Source organism: Pyxicephalus adspersus, chromosome 12 (assembly GCF_032062135.1).
Source record: "Pyxicephalus adspersus chromosome 12, UCB_Pads_2.0, whole genome shotgun sequence".
NCBI classification, from domain to species: domain Eukaryota; kingdom Metazoa; phylum Chordata; class Amphibia; order Anura; family Pyxicephalidae; genus Pyxicephalus; species Pyxicephalus adspersus.
The window spans coordinates 2,361,173-2,377,385 of record NC_092869.1 but is presented as its reverse complement, the minus strand read 5'-3'; the positions used below and the strand labels follow the sequence as shown (position 1 = coordinate 2,377,385).

Here is a 16,213-nt window from a genome sequence, read left to right as displayed (position 1 = left end):
CGGCCGGAGCCGCGGACCATGTCTCCTGTATGGATCACAGGCTCAGGGCGGTGAGCAGGTTGTGTCTCTGGACCCAGACCTGCATTGGGAGAGTGGGTGGGTTCTGGCATCATGATGTCACTATGGCGGAAGTTTCTGTGACACATGGCTTCCTGTGTATCCACGGTCCAGAGCCTGAAAGTTTAGTGGTCCGTAGGTCCGAAAAGGTTGGGGACCACTGGAATAGAATATTTCAAATCAACTTAAAGTGAGTATCTATTCTTGTACAGTTTGGAAGATAATGGCCTGACAGACAGTTCCTGCCCCCACCTGGCATCTGGAATAAGAAATAACCAGACACTGACGACACTGAACCTGTCCAAGAACAATCTGCAGGGTCCTCATTTTAGGGATCTGATGGAAACTCTGACAACAAGCCAGATAGAGAAATTAGAGTGAGTATACCAGGAATGTTCAAAAGAAAAATGTATTTATGTGAGTTTACATCCAGAACATTATATATCTTTATGAAACGTGGAGATTCAGAGGGATGTAGTATTTCTGAACATAAATCTTTATATTGATGGGCTCATAATATGCAAAGTTAAGTTCACCATTGATAATAAAAATTGGTAACAGACAACTGCCAATGATATTTAATCTAAAATGAAATGCTCAGTTCATCTATCTTAGCAGAGACTCTTTTTGTTCTTGTATATTTTGTAGATACAGAGTGCTCAGCCTTTGTTTATTTGTATCCCAGCATTTATTTCATGTCTCAGTCAGGCTCTGCTTAGCAGATCTCTGTGGTTTTCAACAACTAGTTCCCCTGGAACTCCCATTTCCAGAGTCTGGGAATATGTAGATTAGAGTCAAAGTTTCTTCACTCTAGACTTTTAAAAACTTTGAGTCTTTTCTATAAAGCCTAAAGAAGACATATACCAAATATTCACTGTAGGAGAATGTATTTACTGTATTGAACATGTACATAGATTAACAAAGGTATTTCCTGAGTAATAAATACATTTTCAAACAATTTTTTGTTAATATTCACTTTAGCTTAAATGGTAACCACCTGACAGACAGTTCCTGCCCCAACTTGGCAAATGGAATAAGAAACAACCAGACACTGAAGAAACTGGACCTGTCTGATAACAATCTTGAGGGTCCTCATTTCAGGGATCTGATGGAAGCTCTGACAACAAGCGGGATAGAGGAATTAGAGTGAGTAAACAGAACTGACGGAGATAATAATATTCTATTCCAACAATAGGCACAATGGCAGTATCAGCCAGTGCACTCGTAATTCAGTGGCTGCTCTTCACCTCTTCCCATCAAGCCAGAAGGATGCGTGCATGTGTCACTACCAGAAATAAAGCTGTCTGTCGGTGCTTGGTAAAAGCAGGTATTGAAGGAAATCTGCAATTTAGTTCTTTGACTCCACCTAACCCTACAACTTGACTCTTGATTACCCAGGGCCTATATACAGCTGCATACTGAAATGCTGCTTCACCCGGGATAGCAGAGTGTTTGCTAACTGGTAGCATGTGCATTAGTTTCTGATTTTCTGTTACGTTATGTTAATTGAGCATCTTCTGTCTCACCGTGGACAGATCCCTGGTTTGTTCTCACCCACTTCTTCCTTTGATTATGTGCTTCTGTTTGATCACCCATGCATGACTTCTTTCTTGTTCTTCCCCAACCACTAACTTCCTTTGATTTATTTCCTGACCATCTAACCAGCTTAGTTGCACCTCCAGGCCCAGTCTCCTTTTAAGGATGGTTCCCCAGTCGTTTGTCAATCCTTGCTCTCTCCAGGCACTATTCCATGTGTAGTTAGGTCTGAGGGGCAATAAAGTTCTTGGATGGTGTCACTTACCTCTCAAAGCTAGGCAACCACCTATACGCAAAACTATAGAGAATTAGTGCCTGGGTAAAGTACTGGCACTCATTCAGGGACATTACATACAATTCCTCCTACTGACAGCATTATTCTTACACTAATGATGGGCCACTATTCCTTCCACTAACACCAACAATTGGACACTATTCCTCCCACTACACCAAAACTGGAGCACTATTCCTCCCACTGACACCAATGATGGGACACTATTCCTTTTACTGACATCAACAATGGGGCATTATTCCTCCCACTAATAACAACAATGGGGCACTATTCCTCCCACTAACACCAATAATGGGCCACTCTTCCTCCCACTAACACCAATGATAAGGCACCATTCATCAATTTGGAACCAACAAGAAAAATTATTTCTATAGACATCACTAATGGGGCACGTTTCCTCCCACTGACAACAAAGATGAGGCACTATTCCTCCCTTTGACCCATCTAATGGGAAACGGTTCCTTCTATTGACATTATAATGAAGCATAATTCCTTCTATGACACTATTGGTAGGGTACTACACCTCTCTATTACTTTCACTGATAGCATTGATGAGACATTATTACTCCTTGTGACACCAACAATGGGTCCTGTTCTGCTAAAAACTGTAAAAAAATCGGATTTCCCATCAATGGTCACCAGGGCCATTATAGACAAAAAAAATTGTTTTCATAAACTTTTTTTCATAAACTGTTTTCCTTCTCCTATACAGTTTGCATAATAATCAACTGACAGATAGTTCCTGCCCCCACCTGGCATCTGGAATAAGAAATAACCAGACATTGTGGAAACTTGACTTGTCTAGAAATAAACTGGGGGGTCCTCATCTTAGTGATCTTATGGCTGCTGTTACAACAAGCCGGATTGAGGAATTATGGTGAGTAGAACAGGTCTGACTAACTGTACAAATGTACATCCAAAATATAGGAGCTTGTTACAATCTTGTACAATTAATTGTGTCTTGCCCTGCCAGGCATGGCTATGCTATGTAAATCTCAGAATAAAGGTAGAATCTGTTTTATTTAAACCTCAAATATAAAATGTCTGGGGTTCTCTTTTCCACAGACATGTGTGTTCACTATGTGAAGGTCAAAAAGCTCACAGAAAAAAGGCGGAAGATGCCTGTTGGCCTTACAAAATATCCAAGAAACACCAACAATTCAATTACTATATAAACAGACACCAACAATGGGGCATTATTCTTTCAGGTGACATAAATCATGAGATATTATTTTCACACTGACGTCAATGATGGGACACTATTTCTCCTATTGACACCATTGATGGGGCACTGTTTCTTTCAATGACACCAATGATAGGCCACTATTCCTCCCACTAACACAATTTATAGGTGAGGACATAAATTATCTTTTTGTTCTGGTAAAATTCTTCTCTTCTTCCACAGTTTTTTTAACAATCACCTGACAGACAGTTCCTGCCCCCAGCTGGCATCTGGAATAAGAAATAACCAGGCAATGAAGAAACTTCACCTGTCCAAGAACAATCTGGCAGGTCCTCATTTCAAGGATCTGATAGAAGCTCTGAAACCAACAAGCCAAATATGGGAATTGCTGTGAGTAAAGGACCAAACTATATCTTCTTGGATGTATACACTACCACATTAGTGTGGTCAAGGTTTCCTGTGCACAACAAATATTTGCTGTGCAAAGATACATAATATTTAAAGATAAAAGAAAGGAATGTGACCAGCTCACTAAGCTATAAAACTCACATGTGTGAAAATGTATCTGTGGCCAACAATTTTTTGGGTGGGGAAAGTTCAAATCCCTTTCCAATTTTACTGCTGTCCAAAGCTATCTAAGGGAGAGATTTTTCTTGCTTTCTGTTCTGTGAACAACTACTCATCAGACAGAAAGTAAGATCATATTTTAATATCCCTCTACATAATCATTTTCTTTCATATTCTTTAAATGAATTAATAGAAACAAAACAAAAAAGAAATACATGCAATAAAAATTGTGCTGCCTCCAACATTAGTGTATATTGTAGAACTGCCCTGGTGAAAAATTGGTGGTGGCCATTGAAGGCATTGCTCACTTCTCAAATAACCCCAGGTAACCTTAGGAGAATGCCCGGCTAAGAAACACTCTATATCATATATATAAAAAAAGATATAAAGTTGGGGGGTCCCAACACTAATCCTTGAGGTACCCCACTGAAACTTAGTATATACGGGTCAGCACAGTGGTCCAGAAGTTAAAACTATGGCCTTAGCAGCACTAGGTCCCGGGTTTCAATCTTGGCCAAGACACTATCTGCATGGAGTTTGCAGATTTTGGTGTGGGTTTACTCTGGTTTCCTCCCACATTCCAAAAACATGGCTTAATTTGCCTACCCCAAAACTGACCTTAGACTGTTTTAATGATATATTACTCCAGTAGGGACATTAGATTGTGAGCCCCTTGGAGAGATACCTAGTGATATGACTATGGACTTTGTACAGTGCTGTGTAATATGTTGGTGGTTTATAAATACTGTGTAATAATATTTAAATTATTTAAATCCAGGATTTACCCAGCCTTTTCCAAAATTTAGGCATTGTTCACATTTGATTCATTTAGAAAATTTGTAATTCCATGTTTACTTATAATTCATTCAGTTTCCATTTCCAAGCTATTTGAAAAATGTGTGAGTTTTGGATAAATGTTGCGTGAAACTTGGGTGAAAACAAGGACGCAAATAGCTCGTTCAAAAATGATGGTGTTGGTAACTGATTGAAACAACTTTCACAAACATCTAACTGGAAATAACTTTTTTTTATGCAGACTATGGGGAACTGGACTGACAGATGAACATGCGCCATTATTGGTGTCGCTGAGTGAAATGAGAAGCCTCACACGTCTATATCTTAATGATAACAGACTTTCAGACGTTTCCTTCAAATACATCCAAGATCTTATAATAAGATCACAAAGCCTGCAAGAAATTCGGTATGTATAACACAGACTGATCGCTACAGGACAATATTTTCAGAAGTTTAGATCTGTATATGCCTGGGTACATATTTGTATTTCTGTTATTATGTATATATATTATGTTATATAGATTGAGGTCCAGCATGAAATTAAAAACAAGAAGCTCTGATCAAGCAGAGCTGGAAAAAAGTCTCTTCCTCTTTAGACAGTGCTAAACTACACAGTAGCACACAGGTATGGCCACTAGGGGGAGCTGACACCCTTTTTGACTTTTCACTTAGGCAAAGTTCACACTTGCAGTGAAATTGTGATAAGTTTTCCGATTCCACATACCAGGAATCGCTACCTCCCAGAAAATACTAAATGCTAGCTCCATGGGGAACAAACAGGAGTGGAGAACCACTCACTGCCTCCAGGTGTAAAATGTGTAGATGCTGTTTTAAGAACCAGAACTGCTGTGCGGGTTTTTGCAGGGATCACTTGAACTCTAATGTGAAAGAGAAAAGTAAATTCTTGTTGTGAATGGTGGCTGTACAGCAGCACACAAAAGTGACCAATCATGCTGCATATCTCTTGGAATTGGAAATTGTATGAATAAGTGTTTACTCATAGTTGTATGAGTAAACATTGAATTATACATTTTCTAAATTAATTGAATGTAAACAATGCATACATTTTGGAAAAGGTTGGGTAAATCCTGGATTTAAGTAGGCTGTATTATTATTACACAATATTTATATAGCACCAACAGATTACAAGGTCCTCTCCTCCTTCTGTGTCACTGTCTGTGTCTGTCATTAAATTTCTGATTGCGTTATTGGCTTAATAATTTTCCTGCATCCCCTGCAATAGGAATTAAATTTTAGTAAGATAGTCCACATCAGTAAAGTACTTCTAAAGGGATGCAAACACCAATGCAACTTTCCACATGGAAGGCTCAGGTGATTATGTGTACTGACAACAAACAGCTTTTTCTTCAGAAGGTAGGAATCTGCAGCAAAGTTTGTTAAAATCAGACATCACCCATAGGGGATTGATTTTTACAGAGGAACGAGACAATGGGAGTGCAGAGCCTATTGGGATACCTACATCATGCATCTCGGGAGGCTCTGGCTGCTCCTTTTGGGCATGCGCAGAAGGAGCATTTTTTCCAAGGGGAAAGAGATGCCGATCTCACGCATGCGCAGTGGTATTGTTTTTTTTTTTCATTTAACAGCTGCTACATCACCTGATCTCATGCCTGCGCAGTGCAAGACTGGGTGACGTAGAAAAAAGACAAGAAGAAGGGGAAAGGGAAGACAGAAGATAACGGCACCTGGTCCTTCCCATGACTCGGGATCGGATCATGGGAAGGACCAGCTACATCAAGGGATCTGTAATATTATTAGTAAGAGTGATTATTTTATTGTTAGTTTAGTTTTGCTTTATAACTTGGGTGGAAAAATATGATGACAGTGTTCTGATGAGAACTGATAACTATTTATAAACTCTTTTCTAGGATTGGTGACAATTTAATGTCAACGGAAGTAACACAGGAACTTAAAAAGCTGGAAGAGCTCCGACCAGGGCTGAAGGTTGACATATAATGATGTTCTGCAACTGCTGTGAATGAAGCCAAAACATTGCTCTGGATGATGAGAATGAAATTTAGAAATAAAGAAACGTGGCCCAATGGGTGAATGCATAATCAAATTTGTACTCACAACTGAAGACATAATATTGCTTGATCAGTCCGGAATAACTTTTATTTACCATTCATATTTAAACCTAGTCATTTTTCTATTTTTTGGGGGATTTCCATAAAATGCCATTTGTAGTTAATGTAACCATGCTTTATGGCAGAAACATAATTTAAGGGCTTTGTTTATAAAACATGGTTGAATCTCTCTACACCTCTTCATATTAAAACAGTTATTCACTCTACACTCTCACCAAGTGACCAATCTCAAAAGTGGTTATCTGTCAGAACAGGAAATGCTATCTGTACTAGTAATAATAAAAATATATATCTATATTTTTTTCTTCAATGAGTTCAAAATAATGTGTTACAGAACAATATTGACAAGATTTTTTTGTGCAAACAACATTGTATTTCTTTATTAAAGTGTGGTGAATAGGAGAATACATAGACACCTAGCAGAAATGTACAAAGAAGTTCTGTAGTCCGTAAGGGGCAAACAGATACAAGGTTTGAAGAGGTTAAGCAAAGGGTTTTTGTGCTCTGCCTCCTAACTCCCCATTTGAAAATATCAGGCTTGTTTCATACCAAAGAGGGTGGTTGGCAATTGGCTCCTCAATTGGAATACACATTTGGGATCACTGTCCTGTTGCATGACCCAATTTTAGCATGCTTTTGCTTTCACACAGATGTCCTCATCTTTGCCTCTAGAATACTTTGGTATACAAAGGAGTTCATGGTGAACTATGCCTGCAAAACAAGCCCAAATCATCACCCCTGCTCCACCATATACGGATTTTGTCCAAAAATTGTAATGGAATAAGGTGTTCCAAGAAGAGTTCCTAGAAAATAATACATTTCAAATAGCCAAGCCTGGTTTAGTGATAAGCTTAAAAAGGATGACGGAAAATAAGTAGACAGGCTTTAAGCATCAAGTTTTTTATGTATGGAATATAATTTAATCATATCTCCTTAGCTACAATATGGTAGGTACCAAAGGAACGGGGTAAAAAGGTTTACTCGGATAAAATGATCAAGACATTTTTGACCTATTTATCTTCTATGATATTCCCCAATTTCTCATTGATAGAATTAAATGCGAGTATATTTGTCCTTTCCCCTGGTATAAGCTAAATCCGATGATAGGGGGGCTCAAATTAGATTAAAAAAAATTAGTGAAACCCGTTGGAAAACTGAAAATATGATGTGTATTGTTTGAAGGAACTCAAATATCTTATATGTATCACTGTAATTGCTTGAAAATAGGTTTCTTGTTTATATCCATCTAATGTTTATTAGTGTTAGTCGATCTATATTAGAATCAGGATCCAAACTCATTACAATAAAATACCATACATTGCTAAAAGCCTGCCTAGTTTCTTTCCTTCATCCTTTTAAGCATAGCAGGTGTTTGTGCCAATATGCTGCATTTGCATTTTCGCCATATTTGCCGCTGTGCAATATAGGCAAACATCTCCACTTTGGTCTCGCCTGTCCAAAGCACATTGTTGCAGAGGTCTTTCAGTTTGTTCAGAGGTAACTTTGCAAACCTAAGCTATGCTGCCATGTTCACTTTAGAAAGAAGAGGCTTTTTTTCCTGGGCAATCCTTTCAAACACGCCATACATCTTTAGTTGTTTTCTCATTGTGATGTCATTAACTGTAATATCTAACATGCTAGCAGAGGCCTACAGAATCTGAGATAATGTTGATGGCTTTTTTAGCGATCTCTGAGCATTGCATGGACTGACCTTGGGGTGAATTTGCTGGAACATGGACTCCTGGGAAGATTAATGGCTGTTTTAATGTTTTCCACTTGTGAATTTTCTTTCCCTGTAGAATGATGGAATTTTGTTGTTTTGAAAATGGTCTTCCAACCCTTCCCAGACTGATGGGCAGCAACAATTACCTAATGATCATTCCTTATGTCTTTTCTCCTTGGCATTGTGGTAACACACACTTGAATGTGCCAGACCACAAAGCTGCCAAAAGTGCTTTTATAGAGGTGGTCTCACATGCTAATGATCAGTGTATTAATCAATGCATTTGATAGGCAGCACCTGGTACCACTTGCCCTCTTCATTCATATAGAAGTGGTTAGAGGGTCCTTTTTCACACTCTGCTTCTGCATTGTGACTTTGGAAAATAAATAATGACATTGTGCAATATGTCAAGTGTTGTTGCTCATCTGAAGTTGTATTTACCAAATTTTAGGACTTGCTGAGCTGCTCAAGGCTCTGCTGATATTGATTGATCTTCTGATGAAGGTAATTCTATTCTTGTGATCAGCAGTGCAGTGTCCCCTTCATCCCCGGCTGTGCTGATGTACTTCGCCTTATGCTGTGCAATCTCTATCCGATAGCAGCACTGCACCGACAGCAGAACTTTTAGACAATTGGACCCCGGTAGAACACCTGTTGTGTTGGTCTGTAATTCCAACTGTTGTTTGAATTGGTGGAAGCCAATGGCACCAGCATAGAGCATTGGTGGGGGATTCTTAGAGTCCTGGGATTTTGATATTATCATTAGGAAAGTTCTGAATGGTTGTAGAGTATAAGATAACAAGTAGCCAGGGCTTTTATACTAAAGCACATAATGATTTAAGATGGAAGCAAAGAGAAGTGAAACAATTGCGTCTAGATTGGATTGGGTAAATGTAAGTTCCCCATGCCGATTGCCTAATCTTTTCAGCTCTATATGGAGTAAGCTATAAAACAATTTTGGAAGTGAAAGCATTTATCACATTTAGCCATTCCCCCTTACCAAAAATTCGACATAGTTTCTGTGTTCTGAGCTGCCGCAATATCACCTAAAAATCAGTCTATGATGGAAGGTAAGGCTAAATATTCACCTATTTAATATACAGAATGCTGGATTAGAGCATCTGCAACAACAAGTAAGCTAAATATTGTCTTTGATAGATTTTTACAATTGCACCAAAAGTAACAATCTTTGGACAAGCTGTTCTACATCCAGGCAGTACTGTTTGTAAGCAAATTTAGCAGCAGTTCAGGGAAGGGAAGGCGAGTATCTACAGCTTCGGGAAGGTAGATACTTGAAGCTGAAAAATCTTTACCCTTGCAGTGGGTCATTCTCCCACTGAAATAGTTACTAGCTCATTTCGCTTAGCAATGATGGATGAGTTGACATACACATCACCCTATTCAGAGCTCTTTTGCAGACTACTCCTTTTTATGTGAGCAACCCCCCAATAACACAAGTTATATAATAACGTAAGTATAATAAGTATACTTCTATCTTGTAGACTAAACAGGCAGTTAACCCTTGCTGTGTAAGGGAGCAGGAAATAAAAGAGTTTAAATGTTGACTTTTAAATCAACTTTGATTAATTTTCTGAAGACATGTGGCATTTTACCAAGTGTTAAGAGGTTAAGACAAATGTGCAAAGATTTTCTAACTATGTTTTGATTTAAAAAATGAACCTCAAAATACCTGTGTTTTTCTCTAATAGTAATTCTTAAAGCACACAGCTTTTTGCAGGTAATGTGTATTCAGTGCAGGAAAACTAGCATTGTCTGCAAGTATGTTACCACTCAATATGTTTGTTTTGGGTCAGTTGTCAGAGTAGTGAAACCATGAAACATGCATTTTTAGAAGACGAAGAACTCAGAGAAGTACAGGAAGGTGTGGATTTCTCAAAACACCAGCTAGGGAATGCCCTAGGGTGGCATTTTTACTGATGCAACAGCTCTGGGTAGAACCTTCAACAAATACACTGTCAGTACATGCATTAGAAGATCCTGGGAGGGTGATATGCACAATGGGGTCATATACAGTGCTGAAATAAGGGCAGGGTGACATTTGTTTTTAAGGAATGACTCTTCTCTCTCCATTCCATTCTCTCCCTCACGCGTCTCTCTTTATCTCTTCTCTGTCCTTCTTCCCTCCTACTGGCTCCCAATATCTCACTCTCTCTTTCTCCCTCTGCTCTCTTGTCCTCTCCCCCAATATCTCACTCTCTTATCAGCACTAGACAAACCTGCTTTAAATCTGGTTATCACATTATTTTGGGGACCCCTTGCAAGCCAATCTCCTTATGAAGGGAAATCCTGGAAATTAATTTTGTGGGTTTAACTTGCTGGCTTGAAAATCCCTGAAGGAGAGGGTCCAGGGGTCAGAACATATGTGTAAATTTACAAATGTAAAAAAGTATGATCAAACTTAAAGAATTGTTGGGAAAAACTTTAATTTTTTTTGGCTTCTGAAATATAAAACAACAAAGCATCATCAACAGTCATCATTTCAGGGGGGTTGGTGTGTCACAGTTAAAAAAACACATGTAGTTTTCACAAATATAGGTAAATTATGGTCTGGGAAACAATATATTTAAAGGTATCTATTGGAGTTTTCAATTGATTGCAATGCTACTGAACATAGTATTATAACCAAGTTGCTGGGGGTGTCAGAGGGACATGTGAGAACATGTGCGAAGTGACAAAAATAAAAGCATGTAGTTCACCAACATAGTTTTCAGTTGCTGTTTGTGGGTCTTTCTGTCCGAAGTTTAGTTTTCAACAGGTGAGATGCATGCTCAATTGGGTTCAGTTTAGGTGACTGACTTGGCCATTCAAGAATATTCCACTTCTTTGCTTTAATAAACTCCTGGGTTGCTTTGGCTGTATGTTTTGAGTCATTGTCCATCTTTATTATGAAACGCCTCCCAATCAATGTGACTGCATTTAGCTGGATTTGAGCAGATAGTATGTCTCTGAACACCTCAGAATTCATTCGGCTGCTTCTGTCCTGTGTCACATCATGGATAAACACTAGTGTCCCAGGGCCATGGCAGCCATGCACGCCCAAGCCATCACACTGCCCCTGCCATGTTTTACAGATCATGTGCTATGCTTTGGATCATGAGCTGTTCCATTCCTTCTCCATATTTTTTTCTTGCCATCATTCTGGTAAAGGTTGATCTTGGTTTCATCTGTCCAAAGAATGTTTTCCCAGAACTGTGCTGGCTTTTTTAGATTTTTTTTTAGCAAAGTCCAATCTAGCCTTTCTATTCTTGAGGCTTATGAGTGGCTTGCACCTTGCAGTGCACCCTCTGTATTTACTTTCATGCAGTCTTCTATTTATGGTAGACTTGGATAACGATATGCCGACTTCCCGGAGAGTGTTGGTCACTTGGTTGGCTGTTGTGAAGGGGTTTCTCTTCCCCATGGGAATGATTCTGCCATCATCTACTTCTGCTGTCTTCCGTGGACGTCCAGGTCTTTTGGCGTTGCTGAGTTCCCCAGTGCTTTGTTTCTTTTCATGATGTACCAAACTGCAGATTTTGCCACTCCTAATATTGTTGCAGTTTCTTGGATGGGTTTTTTCTGTTTTCAGAAGATGTTTGTAAGCTTAAGGATGGCTTGTTTCACCTGCATGGAAAGCTCCTTTGAACGCATGTTGTCTGTTCACAACAAAATCTTCCACATACAAGCACCCGTCCCCCAAATCAAGTCCAGACCTTTTATCTGTTTAATTCATAATGACATAACAAAGGAAATGCCCACACCATCCCATGAAATAGCCAATAGTCGATTGTCCAATTACTTTTGAGCCCCTGAAATGAAGTGATTGTGTTAAAAAAAGATTTAGTTCCTCAATTTTAAGCAATCTTTTTGATCAACCCACTGAATTAAAGCTGAAAGTCTGCATTTCAACTGCACCTGTGTTGTTTCATTTCAAATTAATTGTGGTAATGTACAGAACTAAAATTAGAAAAAAAGTTGTCTCTGTCCAAATATTTATGGACCTAACTGTATAGGCAATTTTCTGCTTTTTTTCAGCAAGTACTCATGACAACCTCAAGGCTTTAAAAATGCCTACAAACCTCTATAAACCTCTGAAGCAATCACTTAAAAACACCTGCACAAGAGTTTACAAGTGCCTCAATGCAAGTCTATGAAGCTGGCTTCATAAAAGTTGCATGAAGATTCTGAATACGGGAAGGTTGAGAATTGCCTTGGGATCATGCCATCCTGCAGAGCTCTTTATCGCTGGCATCTTGCCAGCTGCTCTGTCACTCACACCAGAGTGCTCATTCATAAAAAAAACAGCGTCTGCACAGTTCACATCTGGCCCGTTCATTCATATTAAGCCGCCACCAAAAGGCGGCAGTTCCCTGGCGTGAGGAAGTGGCAAACCCACGGCAACCTCATTGCCAGTGTGAACATAGCCTAATTGCTTTTAAATCCTACCAACTAAAAATGACTGTACAAAAAAAGGCAGTAAAAATACTTACAAATACCTAGAAAACTGCAGGTTTGATAGCTATAAGGGGCCTATATCAGTTTAAGAAATTATTATATACTAGAGATATTAAAAATATATTAAAATAAATGCAAATAATATATCTAGTACAGTGGTACCTTGGTATAAGTCCTTAATCCATTCCAGATCCTTGGACTTATACCAAACAAATTTTTCCCATAAGAAATAAAATGAAAATGAGTAATCCGTTCCCATGAAAAAAAATCCTTTTGTTATTGGCATAATATACATTGATGCGGCTGTATGAAATAATTTAAACACTGCTTATACCTAAAATACATAAATACAGAAGCAATTAGATGAAATAAATGAAAATTTAACGTCACTTTACCTTGCTGAGAAGAGTCGCGTGCCTACTAGGATGGTGCTGAGAGGAGATGCTGACGCTCGTGGGCAGTTGTGGCTTTGTCTCGAGAGAGGTACGCACGGTTTTATGACTCATTTTGACCTGTACAAGTTCTAGCAAAAAGGTTGTATACCAATCAAAGGTTGTATACCAAGCAAAATTGTTCGTGTTTAAACAGGACTTTTACCAAGTTGGACTTATTCCAAAGTGGACTTATACCGAGGTACCACTGTATATTACTTTTAATACATGTTTTTTGTTATAAATCGTTCCATTGTTTATTATTTCCTGTAAACTAGTATATACCTGTATGCGATCTTTTATTCATCCCTGAAGAAGGGAATATTTTAAGGCCCCTGAAATGTGCTGCAGATTTTTTCTTCAGAAATCTAAAAAAATTAAAAGGACAAAAAGTAAAAAATATTTTGACTTCTGACCTCTTGTGTTTGGCACTCCTACTGGGAGATAGAGAAATAATTATGGGAGATAATTTGAGTTCTAACTTTAGTGGTCAGAGCTGTAAATATATTCTCTGTGTGTTTCTCTAGATGACGTTGGAAGGTTCCACCACCAGCTGTCTGCGTATCAAGATTCATCTCTGAGGATGATATTTGAGTATTACAGAGATGATCTGATCTACATCCTGGGGAACTTGGACCGTCACACCATCCTAAGAGAGCTGTATGCTCGGAGAGTTCTAAGTAAAAAAGTAAGAATAAAGATATTTTTTATATCAGCTGGAACAAAATATTTGTACTAAAGGACAACTCCACCCTAAACCAGAATATGAATAAGCACTTTTACCCCACATTCCTGATTCTTTGATGAGTTTTGATGACCTGACCTACATCCTACAGAATTTGAACCCTCACACTCTCCTGGTAGAGCTTTTTGCTCGGAATGTCTTAAATTGAGATGTAAGAAAAAGACATAACTTGTCTTACCATAGACTGATCAAATTTTCCCTCTCATAAAGTGTTTTTATTATTGATTGTCAATTGATTCTTTATTTCTGCATTCAATTGACAAAAAAGTAAGGCAAAAGGCTAAAAAATTTCTGTTGTTTGTACAAGTAACTGACAGGTTTTTGGGACATCTTGACCAATTTTAAATCTGTGAATATGCTGAGAGATCAAATGGGTGAAACTAGTGACTGATCTATATTTCGATTGGTTAAAAGGAATCGTTACTAGAGAAATGATAGTGCACTGTAGTGTGCGGTAGTATGCTCAATCAAATGATTAGATTTTTGAGTAATAGTCAGATCAAATATATAAAAATGCCCCGTGGAGGAGCATTTTTTACTTCCAAAACCTTTTGTGTTTCTGAGAAATAGTATATAGAAACATAAAAGGGTTGGAAAAGTTACAACTTTTCCATTTTTCAGTGTCAATCAAGATAAAGATTTAGGTAGCAACATAAATATAGAAGCTCAATAGTTTTCTACTAAAAAATATTAAAACAGTTTTTCCAGACCTGCCTGAACAGGAAACAAGACCCATCCTTTTTCTCTCGGATCTTATTAAGTGAAATACAGAATATAGGACGGGAAGCTGTGATTGGACTCTGGGAATGTCTATATGCACTAAAGAAAGGACATCCTAATTTACTGGCGGTTCTGGATGAGATTAGCAAAAAAGGTAACATTACCTTGTGTTTTCAGACACCAATATAATAATAAATTGACACCAATTGTTCATCTGCAATTTTATATTTGAGTAAAGTTTATTTTCTCCACCTCTCCACTGTCATGCCTTTACTCCTCTTTAAGTCTGGGTCAACATGGACAGTAAAACTCATATAAATGTTCCTACCGCATTTATATGCACTTTTACAAGTGTTTTAATACTTGCCTTTAAACAGCTGAGAAACGTCTATGTCGCATTTTGCCGCGTTTATAATTTCAAGCATTTATACACAAGGAAAAATGCTTGAATCCATTTAATTCAATGGATGCGTTTACCCATGTAACCCCACGCTTTAATTTTTAAAACGTTGAAAGGAGCATTATCTATAATGCTCAAAAACGTGCCTCATCGTTTATTAACACATTCTATACACATTTCTATTGTCATCTTCAGTGCTAAGTAATCTGTGACCACATTACTCTAAACCAGTGTGTCCAAACTTCTGTCAACAATAATGTGCACACCTAGTGGTCACTGATCGATTTGTAAATTAGTGTTAAAGTACACAGCAGCAAACGATACAATTTTTTAGTTAAACCATACAATGGTGTAAAGGGTGATAATATAGGTGAGAAACTTCAGATAACAAATTATTCCTCAATATTCCTGGCAAAATATTATTAATATGCTGCTATTTTGACATATTTGTATAATGTGTAATTTTGTTGTAGATTACTATGTATTACTTTTATTTCTCTCTGTAGGTGAGGGTCTGGTGGAGCAGATTTTGCTGGATGAATACGGAAACACACTGGCTCAGGAACTGCAAGGTAAATAAATCACATTGTATGTCTGATAAAACACAAAACTCACTTGTAAAGTGTGAAACTGTGGATATAGAAACTGTAAGAAAGATTCTTTTAGTCTTCAATCCAAGGAGAAGTCTCTGGACTGGTGCATTACCTGACTCCTTATTTAGGAAAGTACGTAGGACATTTAGATTTTTTTTTTACTTTTTTCATCAATCAGCGACAGGAGGAGGGTGCAGACAGGCAAACCTGTAATCGATCTGATCCAGGATTCAAAACTTTTGCTAGCAAATGACTTTGAAGAAATCCATTCCAGGATTCAGCCATTCCATCTCCAGCCATGGAGAGCTTTAATAAATCAGACCAATGAACAGCACACATTAATGCTGTACTTCCAATCAGTAATTGGACCATTTAGATGACAGTGATTAATTAGATCTCAGTTATATAATGTTAAAATCAAAGTAATGTTATAACCTTCTCTATCTGTGCAATGAGATGCAAGAAGCTGCTAAAATCCTCTCACAACAAGGTGTAGGCCAGGGGTCGGCAACCTGTGGCTCCCGAGCCGCATGCGGCTCTTTGGATGGGAAGCTGCGGCTCTTTCTCTCATCCTATGTGAAACTACCGTATTTTTTGCCGTATAAGAC

General features: G+C 38.2%; 2 protein-coding genes and 1 long non-coding RNA gene across 4 annotated transcripts in view; 2 read left to right on the top strand and 1 right to left on the bottom strand.

The window, feature by feature from the left end:
• The window catches only part of LOC140342087 (NACHT, LRR and PYD domains-containing protein 3-like), a 23,717-nt gene extending 16,882 nt beyond the window's left edge, over nt 1–6,835 (top strand). For both annotated transcript variants that reach the window (XM_072428127.1, XM_072428126.1), the window contains 6 exons: nt 270–434; nt 1,039–1,203; nt 2,598–2,762; nt 3,291–3,458; nt 4,672–4,836; nt 6,320–6,835. In XM_072428127.1, the coding sequence (XP_072284228.1) occupies nt 270–434; nt 1,039–1,203; nt 2,598–2,762; nt 3,291–3,458; nt 4,672–4,836; nt 6,320–6,407 (916 nt within the window). In that variant the 3' untranslated portion in view covers nt 6,408–6,835. The remainder of the gene's footprint in view (nt 1–269; nt 435–1,038; nt 1,204–2,597; nt 2,763–3,290; nt 3,459–4,671; nt 4,837–6,319) is intronic.
• A 2,401-nt stretch (nt 6,836–9,236) lies between these two features.
• LOC140342129 (NACHT, LRR and PYD domains-containing protein 3-like) overlaps nt 9,237–16,213 on the top strand; it is a 32,556-nt gene continuing 25,579 nt past the window's right edge. Inside the window, exons 1-4 of the mRNA XM_072428200.1 lie at nt 9,237–9,331; nt 13,675–13,835; nt 14,592–14,766; nt 15,519–15,584. Of these exons, the coding sequence (XP_072284301.1) occupies nt 9,322–9,331; nt 13,675–13,835; nt 14,592–14,766; nt 15,519–15,584 (412 nt within the window). The 5' untranslated portion in view covers nt 9,237–9,321. The remainder of the gene's footprint in view (nt 9,332–13,674; nt 13,836–14,591; nt 14,767–15,518; nt 15,585–16,213) is intronic.
• Nucleotides 13,154–16,213, bottom strand: part of LOC140342130 (uncharacterized) — a 5,733-nt gene continuing 2,673 nt past the window's right edge. The window contains exons 2-3 of the long non-coding RNA XR_011922996.1: nt 13,433–13,515; nt 13,154–13,239 (exon numbers count right to left, since the gene is read on the bottom strand). This is a non-coding gene — a long non-coding RNA (uncharacterized lncRNA). The remainder of the gene's footprint in view (nt 13,240–13,432; nt 13,516–16,213) is intronic.